Source organism: Giraffa tippelskirchi, chromosome 5 (genome assembly GCF_054371585.1).
Source record: "Giraffa tippelskirchi isolate mGirTip1 chromosome 5, T2T-mGirTip1v1.2.pri, whole genome shotgun sequence".
NCBI lineage: Eukaryota > Metazoa > Chordata > Mammalia > Artiodactyla > Giraffidae > Giraffa > Giraffa tippelskirchi.
This window is the reverse complement of record NC_137279.1, coordinates 128,098,567-128,112,688: the sequence shown is the minus strand read 5'-3', so window position 1 is coordinate 128,112,688 and position 14,122 is coordinate 128,098,567. Positions and strand designations below refer to the sequence as shown.

Here is a 14,122-nt window from a genome sequence, read left to right as displayed (position 1 = left end):
GAACGTCCCACCCTCACCTTCTCCCTCAGAGTCCATAAGACTGTTCTATGCATCTGTGTCTCTTATTCTGTCTCGCATATAGGGTTATCGTTACCATCTTTCAAATTCCATATATATGCATTAGTATACTGTATTGTTGTTTTTCTTTCTGGCTTACTTCACTCTGTATAATGGGCTCCAGTTTCATCCATCTCAATAGAACCGATTCAAATGTATTTTTTTTAATGGCTGAGTAATATTCCATTGTGTATCTTTAACACTAGTCCCATTCTCCTCCTAAGTATCTACTATCATGAGTTGGGTATCTACTCTTCAATTCATTTGTGCATGTTTACACTCATATGCATAAATATGCTCTTTTTTTGTTTTTTTATATGCTTTTTTTATATTGTTTGTAATTTTGTTTTTTCACTCAGCATCATTTTTAAATTCTTCCATGTTGAGGTAGGTAGGTGGAATGATTGATCAATAGATGGATTAGTATTGTTAGTTTAGTTTTAATAGAAGTGTAAGAATCTATCTTATAACTTCATCACAATTTATCCGTTCCTTTATTTATAGTTACCTTATAGTAAGTCTCCTACATACAGTCAAATTCCATTCCAAGAGTATGTTCTTAAGTACAACAAAGTTAACCTAGGTACCCAAATAATACAATCTGCTATATAATGTGTATTTTATATATATATATATATATAAACTGTAATAGGTTTATAATAATTTTCACACAAATAATACATAAAAAACAAACACAAAAAAGAATTTTAAATCTTACAGAACAGTAACTTGAAAAGCACAGTACAGTAGTTGGCATACAGGGGTTGGTATCAAGTGAATAGGCAAGACGAGTTACTAACTGAAGGAGGGAGAGGTGGGAGATGGTAGAGTTGAAGGATCATCAGCAATAGAAGATGGAGGGCAAGCTGCAATTTCACTCACACCTGACATTGATGGCACAGGTTCTTGTTCCTTGCTGGATTCAGTTCTACCTCTTGAAAAAAATGATTCAGTGATTTGGCTCTTTTTTTCTCATCATAAATGACATGGTAGCACAGGATTGCATTCTGAACAGCTGCTGACATCTTCATGTACTGTTCTACATTTGGGTCCTATGCCCTAAAAACTAACAGTGCCTCCTCATATAAAATTCCCTTGCCATTTCCTGCATTGTGAATCTCTTTAGTTCTTCAGTTACTTCTTCTTCCTCTTGTGTTTCTTTGTGCTTTCTCTGGGCCTCCAATTCCATCAGGTCTTGAGTGAAGTTGTCTTCTTGCAGATATAGCTGTAGGTTCTTGCTGAGGGTCATTAAGTTGCTGAAGACCTCTTTGGACTCCTCATCCACCTTCTCAAATCCACAAAAATTGTGAACAAACTGGGCAAAGGTTCTTCCAACTCCCGTTTATAATAACAGCCATTAAGTCACACCAAGCAAAGTCATTGTTTTTTATGGCCTATCCAGTGACTCCCAGTGTTAGTCACTCAGTCATGTTCAGCTCTTTGCAGCCCCATGAACTATAGCCCGCCAGGCTCCTCTGTCCATGGAATTCTCCAAACAAGAATACTGGAGTGGGTGCCCATTCCCTTCTCCAGGGGATGTTCCCAACCCAGGAATTAAACCCAGGTCTCCCATAGTGCAGGCAGATTCTCTACTGTCTGAGCCGCCAGGGAAACCCTTATGACCTATAGTCAATGTTTTTTATGTTACAGTCCTTCCAAAATTGTAGCAAGGTTGTTCCTGATTTGTCACTCACCTTTACTCTTTGATGAAAAAAGTCTGACATAAATAATATTTCTTGAAAGTCTCTATAACTCCCTGGTCCTTAGGTTGGATGAGCAATGTAGTGTTTGGTGACAGATGCACTACTTTGATGTTAGAATGATAGTCGCCCATGAATAGGGAATGGCCTGGAGCATTGTTGAGCAGCAAAAGAATATTGAATGGGACATCCTTCTCCAAGCAAAACCATCCTGGAAAATGGCCTGTATAACCCAGGCTTTAGGGTTAGTCTTCCACACAACAGAAAGAGAACCCTTGGCTATGATTTTAAGAGCTCTTGGGTTCTCTGAATAAGGAACTGAGAGACTTCGGCTTCATATCACTAAAGGTGTTACCCTAAATAACAGTTATCCTATCCTTTGCTGCTTTTATGTCTGCCATCAACTTTTCGTCCTCACTGACATAACTTCAGTTTGGCATTCTCTTCCAGTACAGTCCTGTCTCATCCACATTAAAAATCATCTTGGGTAAATACATGCCTTCATCAATAATTTCTCAGAAGCATTTCAGGAAATTCCTGGATAGCTACCATGTCTGCATTCACTGCCTCACCACTTACTTTTACCTTGTGAAAATTGGCTCTAGCCTTGAATTGATGAAACCAGCCATGACTGGCATTTAAAGATGTGCCCAATAGTGGCTCAGACGGTAAAGCGGCTGCCTACAATGTGGGAGACCCGGGTTCAATCCCTGGGTCAGGAAGATCCTCGGGAGAAGGAAATGGCAACCCACTCCAGTACTCTTGCCTAGAAAATCCCATGGATGGAGGAGCCTGGTAGCTACAGCCCATGGGGTCCCAGGAGTCAGACACGACTTAGTGACTTCACTTTCACTGTTTCTTTTCCGTGTTTCTTAAAGTCTTCATAAAGGCTTTTAGCTTTTTCTTGAATCAGCATTAAACTGAGCAGGCCTTGACAATGATGCTTATCTTGCATCCACACACCAAGAATTTTCTTTATCTCTTCCATCACTTTTCCATGCTTCTTTCATATTATTGTCGACATCATCAGCACAGCGGACTTCACGTTCCATAACTTTGTCCATTTTCTTTGGAATTGTCCCAATGGTTGAACGATTCATGTTACAAGAACTAGTGATGTCTTCCATCTCTTTCACTCCACTCTCAATTATTTTCACTTTTGTTTCCAACATCATCACTTGGAGCTTCTTAACAGTACCAGCTATATCACCACTGCTTTTATGCTTGTTTCTGGACATACTGGGCTTGAAATAAAGATAATGTACTGCAGTACTCTATGCAGTACTATACAGTAAAGTACACAAAAGCACAACCCCTTGCAAGAGGATGCACACACATGACAGTGCACCAGACATGTCAACTAACTTGTGATTGGACATGAGAATGCACATTCGCATCTTTGTAAGTTTGCAACTTGAAGGAGACTTACTGTATGTATAGTTTTTGTCTGTTACAAATAATGCTGTGAAGTATATATACATGTTTCCTGTATAATATGTGAGAGTTTCCCTAGCAGATGTTTCTAAAAGTAGAATTGCCGGGCTGTAGGGTGGATACTATCCAGTCTCTAAAGTAACTGAACCTGTTTACAATGTGGTCAGCGGTTTGTAAGATTTTCTGTATCCTGGTCAATAGTTGACTAATACCACAGTTTTAATTAAAATTTTTTTAATTTGAAAGGGAAAAATGGGCTGTGATATTTTTACAGAATCTTTCTAATGCTTTTTGGTTTATTTTCTTTTGTGCCAGGATTAAACTTGCAATAAAAGAGGCAGAAATTCAGAAGCTTCAGGCAAACCTGACTGCAAATCAGTTATCTCACAATTTTACTGCTTGTAGTGACTACCAAGAAGGACGCAAATTAAATAGTTTAGAAATAGAACCTGTAAAACTAGGTAATCAAGTAGGTGAGTATGTTCAATTCTTTTAATAAATTGTAATTAGAGTTCTTTATGATGGTGTTTTTTTTTTAATGGCTGTATCACAGTGTCATGTGTACTTTTTGTTGTTTTTGCATGTGGTATCTATTGGTTTCTATTATCAAACATACCTGATAATCTGTTACTACTAGTTAGTGTTGATAAGACAGTAAAAAATTGTTTCAAAATTATTAAATTTTGCATCATTCTTTAAAAATATACTTTTTTAAAGTAAGATTTCCTTACATCTCATGATGCATCCATTTAAAATATGAAATTCAGTACATTTTGTCAAATGTTTGTTTTTTCATACGTATATACCCTTGTTACCATCACACAGTTAAGACATACAGTAGTCCTTGCCTATCCTCCCAGGATATGTTCTGAGACCTCCAGTGAATGCCTGAAGCTACAGATGGTACTGACCCCTATATACTACGAAGTTTTTACCTGTACATACAAATGATGACGTTTAATTTGTAAATTAGGCACAGTAAGAGGTTAACAACAATAGCTAACAATAAAATAGAATAATTATAACAGTATACTATAATAAAAGTTATAGGAATGTGGTCTCTCTGTCTTTCCCTCTATTGTACACTTTAAATGCCTTTTTCATCTTCACACGTTGTGGCTGTAACTTTTGCAGTTTGACCTATGATAGCAAAATTAGCACAAATTTCTTTTTCACAATTTTGTGGATAGAAGATTCTTACTATAGATCTTAGCATCCTCAGCATATAACTTTTTTCTTTCCTTATTAAATCTAGAATTTTCACCTTTTCACTGAAGCACATTACAGCTTCTTTTTGGAATATTTGGATCTCTAGCATTACTACTCTTACACTTCAGGACCATTGTTAAGTAAAATAAGTATTACTTGAACACATGTGCCATGATACTGCAACAGTTGATTTGATAACCTAGTTGACCACTAAGTGGCTAAAAAGCACAATACCAGGACAAAGGGATTATTTACATCCTAGGCAATTTGGAGCTGGATGACAAGGGACAGTGTAAGACTTTGTCACACCACGCTGAATACCACACAGTTTAAAAAGAACGAATTGCTTATTTCTGGAATTTTCCATGTATTATATTCAAGCCTCAGTTGACAGCAGGTAACTGAAACCTCAGAATGTGAAACTGAGGATAAAAGAGGACTACTGTATATTTCCTTCAGGTTCCATACATTCCTTCCCAGTTACTTTGGGCTTAATCTTCTCTTCTTTTTAAAATTTTCTTAAAGTGAAAGCTTAGATTATTGACTTTAAATCTTCCTTTTCAAAAGTATTTAAGGGTATAAACTTAGTTTTAGGCAATACTTCAGCTGCATCTTCAGGCTAATTAAAATTAGCTGTATAACCTAATTTTAGGTTATGTTTACATTTTGTTCAGTTCAAAGTATCTTATAATATCTCCTGTGTGTGTTTATTTCCAAATATTTAGTCATTTTCCAGATATCTCTATTATTAGTGGTGGACATTAGGTTGTTTTCAGTAAACAAATGAATTCATGAAAGAACCTGATTTGAATTTTTTAAATGTTTTTTGAAACTAAGTTTATTGGCCAGCATATGGTCTCTCTTGATGAATACTCCTGATTCACTTGAAAAAATTCTGTATTCTGTAATTATTGGGTGAAATTTTTTTGCAGTTCTTTTAAGATACAGTTGACATATAGCACTGTGTATAGCATAATGACAATTTACATATATTATGAAATGATTTTCACAGTAAATTGGTTAACATACATCATCTTGTATACATACCAAAAAATAAAAAGGAAAATGTCTTAAGATCTACTCTGTTAACAACTTTCAAATATACAACAGTATAGCCTATTGTCATCGTATTATACATTAGGACCAGCTTTTATTGTTTACATACTTGATTCATAACCAGTAATTAACATGAAAAAACCACTGTATAGAAGAAAACTTGCAGTATTTGTAATACCGTTAAGTCTCCTACATACAAACCTTCAAGCTGCAAACTTTCAAAAATGTGAGCATGCATTCGCATGTCCAGTCACATAAATTAGTTCACATGTCTGGCATACATTGTCACATGTGTGCATCCTCTACAAGTGGTTGTGCTTTTGTGTCCTTTACATTGTAGAGTACAGTAGTACAGTATCTTTATTTTAAGCCCAAGATGTCCAGAAGTAAGCATAAAAGCAGGGGTGATGGTGCTCGCTTCGGCAGCACATATACTAAAATTGGAACGATACAGAGAAGATTAGCACGGCCCCTGTGCAAGGATGACACACAAATTCGTGAAGCATTCCATATTTTTTGGTACTGGCACAAAGATAGAAATATAGATCAATGGAACAAAATAGAAAGGCCAGAGATAAACCCACGCACCTATGGACACCTCATCTTCGACAAAGGAGGCAAGAATATACAATAGAGAAAAGACAATCTCTTTAACAAGTGGTGCTGGGAAAACTGGTCAACCACTTGTAAAAGAATGAAACTAGAACACTTCCTAACACCATACACAAAAATAAACTCAAAATGGATTAAAGATCTAAACGTAAGACCAGAAACTATAAAACTCCTAGAGGAAAACATAGGCAAAACACTCTCCTACATAAATCACAGCAGGATCCTCCATGACCCACCTCCCAGAATATCGGAAATAAAAGCAAAAATAAACAAATGGGACCTAATTAAAATTAAAAGCTTTTGCACAACAAAGGAAACTACAAGCAAGGTGAAAAGACAGCCTTCAGAATGGGAGAAAATAATAGCAAATGAAGCAACAGACAAACAATTAATCTCAAAAATATATAAGCAACTCTTGCAGCTGAATTCCAGAAAAATAAACGACCCAATCAAAAAATGGGCCAAAGAACTAAACAGACATTTCTCCAAAGAAGACATACAGATGGCTAACAAACACATGAAAAGATGCTCAACATCACTCATTATTAGAGAAATGCAAATCAAAACCACAATGAGGTACCATTTCACACCAGTCAGAATGGCTGCTATCCAAAAGTCTACAAGCAATAAATGCTGGAGAGGGTGTGGAGAAAAGGGAACCCTCTTACACTGTTGGTGGGAATGCAAACTGGTACAGCCACTGTGGAGAACAGTGTGGAGATTCCTTAAAAAACTGGGAATAGAACTGCCATATGACCCAGCAATCCCACTGCTGGGCATACACACCGAGGAAACCAGAATTGACAGAGACGCGTGTACCCCAATGTTCATCGCAGCACTGTTTACAATAGCCAGGACATGGAAGCAACCTAGATGTCCATCAGCAGATGAATGGATAAGGAAGCTGTGGTACATATACACAATGGAATATTACTCAGCCATTAAAAAAAATACATTTGAATCGGTTCTATTGAGATGGATGAAACTGGAGCCCATAATACAGAGTGAAGTAAGCCAGAAAGAAAAACACCAATACAGTATACTAATGCATATATATGGAATTTGAAAGATGGTAACGATAACCCTATATGCGAGACAGAATAAGAGACACAGATGCATAGAACAGTCTTATGGACTCTGAGGGAGAAGGTGAGGGTGGGACGTTCTGGGAGAATAGCATTGAAACATGTATATTATCACATGTGAAAGAGAACACCATTCCATGTTCGATGCATGAGACAAATGCTCAGGGCTGGGGCAATGGGATGACCCAGAGGGATGGGATGGGGAGGGAGGTGGGAGGGGGGTCCAGGAAGGGGAACACATGTAAACCCATGGCTGATTCATGTCAATGTATGGCAAAAACTACTACAATATTGTAAAGTAATTAGCCCCCAACTAAAATAAATAAATTTATTAAAAAAAAAAATCCACAAACAATAAATGCTAGAGAGGGTATGGAGAGAAAAAGACCCTCCTTCACTGTTGGTGGTAATGTAAATTGAACAGCCACTATAGAGAACAGCATGGAGATTCCTTAAAAAACTAAAAATAGAGATACTGGAATCCCACTCCTGGGGAAATGTCTGGAGAAAAACATCCGAAAGGATACATGCACCCCAGTATTCATTGCAGCACTGTTTGCAATAGCCAAGAGATGGAAGCAACATAAATATTCATTGACAGAGGGACAGATAAAATGTACTACATATATACAATAGAATATTACTCAGCTATTAAAAAGAATGACATAATGCCATTTGCAGCAACATGGATGAATGTCGAGAGAGTCATACCGAGTGAAGTAAGGCAGAGAAGGAGAAATATATGACATCCTTTATGTGTAGAACCTAAAATCAAATGATACAAATGAACTTATAAAGCAGAAGGAGATTCACAGACTTAGAGAATGAACTTATAGTTGCTGAGGGGAAGGGGTAGTTAGAGAGTTTGGGATGGACAGGTACACAGTGCTGTATTTAAAATGGATAACCAACAAGGACCTACTGTATAGTACATGGAACTCTGCTCAATATTATGTGGCAGCCTGGATGGGACAGTGTTTTGAGGGGAGAATGGATATGTGTATATGTATGGTTGAGTCCCTTCGCTGTTCACCTGAAACTGTCACAACACTGTTAATTGGCTATACCCAATATGAAATAAAAAGTTCAAAACAAACAAAAAAAGCAGGGGTGATGTAGCTGGTACTGCTAACAGGTACCAGCTGTTATACTGTACTACTGTACTTTCCAAGGTACTTTCCACAGTACTGTAAGTTTAAAAATGTTTATTTTTTTGTGTTTGTTTTTTTTAAAATATTATTTGTGTGAAAAATAGCTGATTGCAGCTGCCTGTGTTGGACTTACGAATGTGCTCTCAGAATGGAACTCATTTATATGTAGGGGACTTACTGTAATAGCAGATCACTTGAATTCCTTATATATGATTATCTAGGTTATTAAGTAGTCTTTTTAAGACTCTCTTCATTTTATTTATTTATTTATTTGTTGCTTTTAAAAATTTGAATATTGCCCCTTTCTTCTTTCTTCCTTTCTTTTTTTTTTCTGTCTTTATTATAAAGTAAATGTAATTGACCTACAACAGTGTGTTAGTTCAAGCTGTAAAACATAATGATTGGACATTACAAAATCACCATGATAAGTCTAGTTACCTTTGGATGCCATACAATGTTACTAGGATATTATTGACTATATTGTCCATACTGTACCTTTTATCTCCATTATTCATTTATTTTGTAACCAAGTTTGTGCCTCTTAGTCTCTCTCATCTATTTCACTTATCTCCTCTCTCTTCCCCCTTCCCAACTGCAACCACCAGGTTGTTCTCTGTATGTACGAGTCTGTTTCTGTTTTGTTATGTTTGTTCATTTGTTTTGCATTTTATATGAATGAAATAATACAGTATTTGTTTTTCGTCTGTCTAGCTTATTTTACTTATCATAATACCCTCTAGATCAATCCATGCTGTTGCACATAATCAGATTTTACTCTGTTTTATGACTGATTAATATTCTATTTTATAAATACATTCTGTATATACACCTTCTTTATCCATTTATCAATTGATGGACACTTAGGTTGCTACCATATCTGGGCTGTTGTAAAATACACTGCAATGAATATAGGAGTACAGATATATTTTCTAACTAGTATTTTATTTTCTTCAGAAGCATACCCAAAGTGATATTACTGGGTCATACAGTAGTTTTAAAAATAAAAAAAGGCACCCCCATACTGTTTTCCACAGTGTCTCTCCCAATTTATATTCTCTCTAGCAGTGCACTAAAAGTGCACTTCTCTCCACATTCTTGTTATCAGTTGTTATTTGTTGTGTTTTTGATAATAACCGTTCTGATAGGTTCGAGGTAGTTCATTGTGGTTTTGATTTGCATTTCCCTGATGATAAGTGTTGAGCATCTTTTCATGTGACTGTTGGCATCTGTACATGTTCTTTGGAAAAATGTCTATTCATGTCCTCTGCCTGTATTTAAAATCAGGTTGTTTGTTTTAGTGATATTGAGCTGTGTGAGTTCTTTGTATATTTTGGATATTAACCCCTTATCAGATTATATCATTTGCAAATATCTCCTCCTATTCAGTAGGGTGCCTCATTTTGTTGATAATTTCATTCATTGTGCAAAACCATGTTAGTTTGATGTAGTCCTACTTGTTTATTATTGCTCTTGTTTTCCTTGCCTGAGGAGACAAGACCCCAAAAATATTGCTAAGACTGATGTCAGAGAGTTTACTGCCCATGTTTTCTTCAAGAAATACTATTGATTTCAGATCTTATCTTTGTCTTTAGTCCATTGTGAGTTTATTGTTGTATGTGGTTTAAGAAAGTAGCCCATTTAGATTCTTTTGCATATCTCTGTCCATTTATTAGAGGGGCTGTCTTTTTCCCATTGTATATTCTCACTTCTTTGCCATATATTAATTGAACATAAAATGTGAATTTATTTCTGGGATATCTGCTTTGTTCCATCGAACTATGTGTCAAGTTTTGTGCCAGTACCATGCCATTTTGATTACTGTAGATCTGTAGAATAGTTTCAAATCATAGAGCATGATACTTCAAGCTTTGTTCTTCTTTCTTTAGACTGTTTTGGCTGTTTGGGATTTTTTGTGTTTCCATACAGATTTTCTTTCAGATAATATCCAGAAGTGGAATTGCTAAATCTTATGGTAGTTCTGTTTTTAATTTTTTGAGGAACTGCCATACTGTTCTTCATAGTTACTGCACCAATTTACATTCCCACCAGTAGTATACAAGGATTCATTTTTCTCAACATCCTCACCAATAGTTATTATATCTTGTCTTTTTGATACAGCCTTTCTAACAACTGTCAAGTGATAGCTCACTGTGATTTTTTTTCCCTAATTTTTTAATTTAATTTAATCTTTTTCCCATTCTTATTCAAATTCTCTTCCTATTTAGGATATTACAGAATATTGAGTAGAGTTCCTTGTGCTATGTAGTAGGTCCTTGTTGGCTATCTTTTTTTTTTTTAATTGAAGCATAGTTAATTTACAATGTTGTGTCAATCTCTGCTGTAGGCAAAGCGACTCAGTACACAAATATACATTCTTTTTTATATTCTTTTTCATTATGGTTTATCACAAGATAAACTATACTGAATATAGTTCCCTGTACTATTCAAATTAGAATCTTGTTGTTATGTTATTGTAGGTTTGATTTAGATTTTCATGATGCTTAGTGTTGTTTGTACCTATTGGCCATTGGTGTCTTCTCTGGAAAAATGTCTGTTCAGATTCTCTGCCTTTATTTTTGGTGTTGAGTTGTGATTTTTTAAATATGTTCAGAATATTAACCCCTTATCAGATACATGATTTGTAAATATTTTCTCCCATTCCATAAGTTGACTTTCATTTTGTTGATGGTTTCCTTTGCTATATAGGAACTTTTTAGTTTGATATAGTCCTGCTCATTTGGTTTTGCTTTTGATGTAAAATGCAAAAAAGAAAAAAGGAAAAGCACCAAAAGACAGTCATTGCTGAGACTGCTGTCTAATAACTTACAGTCTATGTTGTTTTTTTTCTAGGAATTTTATACTTCATGTCTTATGTTCACAGTTCATGTCTCTAATCCATTTTTAGGTTAGTTTTTGTGTATGGTGTAAGATAATTGTTGAGTTTCATTCTTTTATGTTGCTGTCCATTTTTCCTGACACTGTTTATTGAAGAGACTATCCTTTCCCTGTAGAATATTCTTCACTCCGTTGTTGTAAATGAATTGACCCTTATTTATGATATTTCTGTTTTTGTCCCATTGAGCTATGTGTCTGTCTTTATGCCAGTGTTATACTTTTTTGATTGCTATAGCTTTGTCATATAGTTTGAAACCAGGTAGTATAATGCCTTCAGTTTTGTTCTTCTTTCTCTTCTGTGGTTCTGTATAAATTTTAGGCTTGTTTATTCAATTTCTGTGAAAAATACCTTTGGAATTTTGATAGGGGTTGAACTGAATCAGTAGATCACTTCTGGTAATATAAATATTTTCACAATGTTAATTCTTCTAATCCATGAGGATGAAATGTCTTTCCATTTATTTGTCTTCAGTTTCTTTCATCACTGTCTTATAGTTTTCAGTATACAGACCTCTTACCTATTTGGTTATATTTATTCCTAACTATTTAATTCTTTTTGACTCAATTGTAAATGGGATTATTCTCTAATTTCTCTTTCTGGTTGTTGTTGTTGAGTTGCTCAGTCATGTCTGACTCTGTGACCCAGTGGACTGCAGCACACCAGACTGTCCTTTGCTATCTCCTGGAGTTTACTGAAATTCGTGTCTACTGAGTCAATGATGCCATCCAGCCATCTCATCCTCCATCTTCCCCTTCTCCTCCTGCCCTCAGTTTTTTCCAGCATCAGAGTCTTTTCCAATAAGTTAGCTCTTCACATCATGTGGCCAAAGTATTGGAGCTTCAGTATTAGTCCTTCCAATTAATATTCAGGGTTGCTTTCCTCCAGGATTGACTGGTTTGATCTCCTTGCAGTCTAAGAGACTCTCAAGAGTCTTCTTCAGCACCAGGATTGAAAGCATCAATTCTGTGGTGCTCAGCCTTCAAATGAAAGGGGAATAGGTGGAAGTAGTGACAGATCTCCTCTTTTTGGGCTCCAGAATCACTGCGGGTGGTGACTGCAGCCATGAAATCAGAAGATGATTGCCTCTTGGCAGGAAAGCGATGACAAACCTAGACAGAGCAGAGACTTGACTCTGCCGACAAAGGTCTGTATAATCAAGGCTATGGTCTTCCCAGTGGGCACATACGGTCATGAGAGCTGGACCATATAGAAGGCAGAATGCCAAAGAATTGATGCCTTTGAACTGTGCTGGAGAAGACTCCTGGAAGTCCCTTGGACAGCAAGGAGATCAAACCAGTCAATCTTAAGGGAGATCAACCCTGAATATTCACTGGAAGGACTGATGCTGAAGCTGAAACTCCAATACTTTGGCCACCTGATGTGAAGAACCAACTCATTGGAAAAGACCCTGATGCTGGGAAGGATTGAGGGCAGAAAGAGAAAAGGGTGTCAGAGGATGAGATGGCTGGAAGGCATCACTGATGAAATGAACATGAACTTGGGCAAACTCTGGGAGATGATGAGGGACAGGGAGGCCTGGCATACTGCAGTCCATGGGGTCGCGAAGAGTTGGTCACGACTGGGTGACTGAACAACAACAACAGTCGCCTTTATGGTCCATCTCACATCTGTATATGACTACTATAAAAAGCATAGCTTTGACTTTATGGACCTTTGTTGGCAAAGTGATGTCTCTGCTTTTTAGTACGCTGTCTAGGTTTGTCATAGCTTTTCTTCCAAGTATTTTTCCAAATATTCATTGGAAAGACTGATGCTGAAGCTGAAACTCCAATACTTTGGCCACCTGATGTGAAGAACTGACTCATTGGAAAAGACCCTGACCCTGGGAAAGATTGAAGGCAGGAGGAGAAGGACAACAGAGGATGAGATGGTTGGATGGCATCACCTACCTGATGGACGTGAGTTTGAGCAAGCGTCGGGAGTTGGTGATGGACAGCAAAGCCTGGCTTGCTGCAGTCCATGGAGTCGCAAAGAGTCGACCATGACTGAGTGACTGAACTGATGGGACCGGATGCCATGATCTTCGTTTTTTGAATGTTGAGTTTTAAGCCAGCTTTTTCACTCTCCTCTTTCACCTTCGTCAATAGGCTCCTTAGTTCCTGTTTGCTTTCTGCCATTAGGGTGGTGTCATTGCATATCTGAGGTTATTGATATTTCTCCTGGCAATCTTGATTCCAGCTTGAGCTTCATCCAGCCCGGCTTTTGCATCATATACTCTGCATATAAATTAAATAAGCAGAGTGACAATATACAGCCTTGATGTATAGTTTCTTATAGTTGATAGTTTATTCAGAATTAAGATTTTTCCACTTGAAGTAAAATATAGAAACTTTATAAGACTGTAGGTCTCTTTACCATTCCTATTTTATATTGTTATTGTCCAATGTATTATACCAACATACACTGAAAACCTCACTAGGCAATACTATTTTTTCTTTCCTCTGTTCATAATTTGATAGTTATCACTCCGGCTTTTTGTTGATTAGTGTTTGCCTGGGAAGACTTTTTCCATCCTTGAAAGGATATATCTTTGTATATGAGTGTGTTTCTGATAGAAAACATATAATTGATTCTTACTTTTATAACTAGTCATTCTTTTACCCTTTTATTGGAATGTGTGGGTTACTTACATTTAATGTAATCATTGATCTTTTTAGGTTAAAATCTACCATCTTGTTATTTGTTTGCTTTTTATTCTGTTGGGTTTTGTTCATTTTTCTTGCCTTCTTTGGAATGAATTTTAGTATTTCATTTTTTTAATGCCTTCTATTAAGTAATTAATTATACCTCTTTATTTTTTTAGTGGTTGCCCTGGGGGTTAACATATGTATCTTTAACCTGTCATGTGCTATCTTCAAATACAATGGACTGCTGGCAGAAATGGTAGTAGAGAAGATTAGA

At 36.5% G+C, this 14,122-nt stretch overlaps 1 protein-coding gene and 1 non-coding gene across 17 annotated transcripts in view; both read left to right on the top strand.

Annotated features, from left to right (window-relative positions):
* The window catches only part of CCDC18 (coiled-coil domain containing 18), a 107,193-nt gene that overhangs the window by 31,680 nt on the left and 61,391 nt on the right, over positions 1-14,122 (top strand). For all 16 annotated transcript variants that reach the window (XR_014052573.1, XM_081486297.1, XM_081486287.1 and 13 more), the window contains one exon: positions 3,507-3,664. Coding sequence is in view for 15 of the 16 variants with exons in the window: in XM_081486297.1 (XP_081342423.1) it covers positions 3,507-3,664 (158 nt within the window). In the remaining variant the exon portion in view is untranslated. The remainder of the gene's footprint in view (positions 1-3,506; positions 3,665-14,122) is intronic.
* On the top strand, positions 5,867-5,973 carry LOC145508022 (U6 spliceosomal RNA). The gene has a single exon (XR_014055292.1). It is a non-coding gene; the product is annotated as a U6 spliceosomal RNA (small nuclear RNA).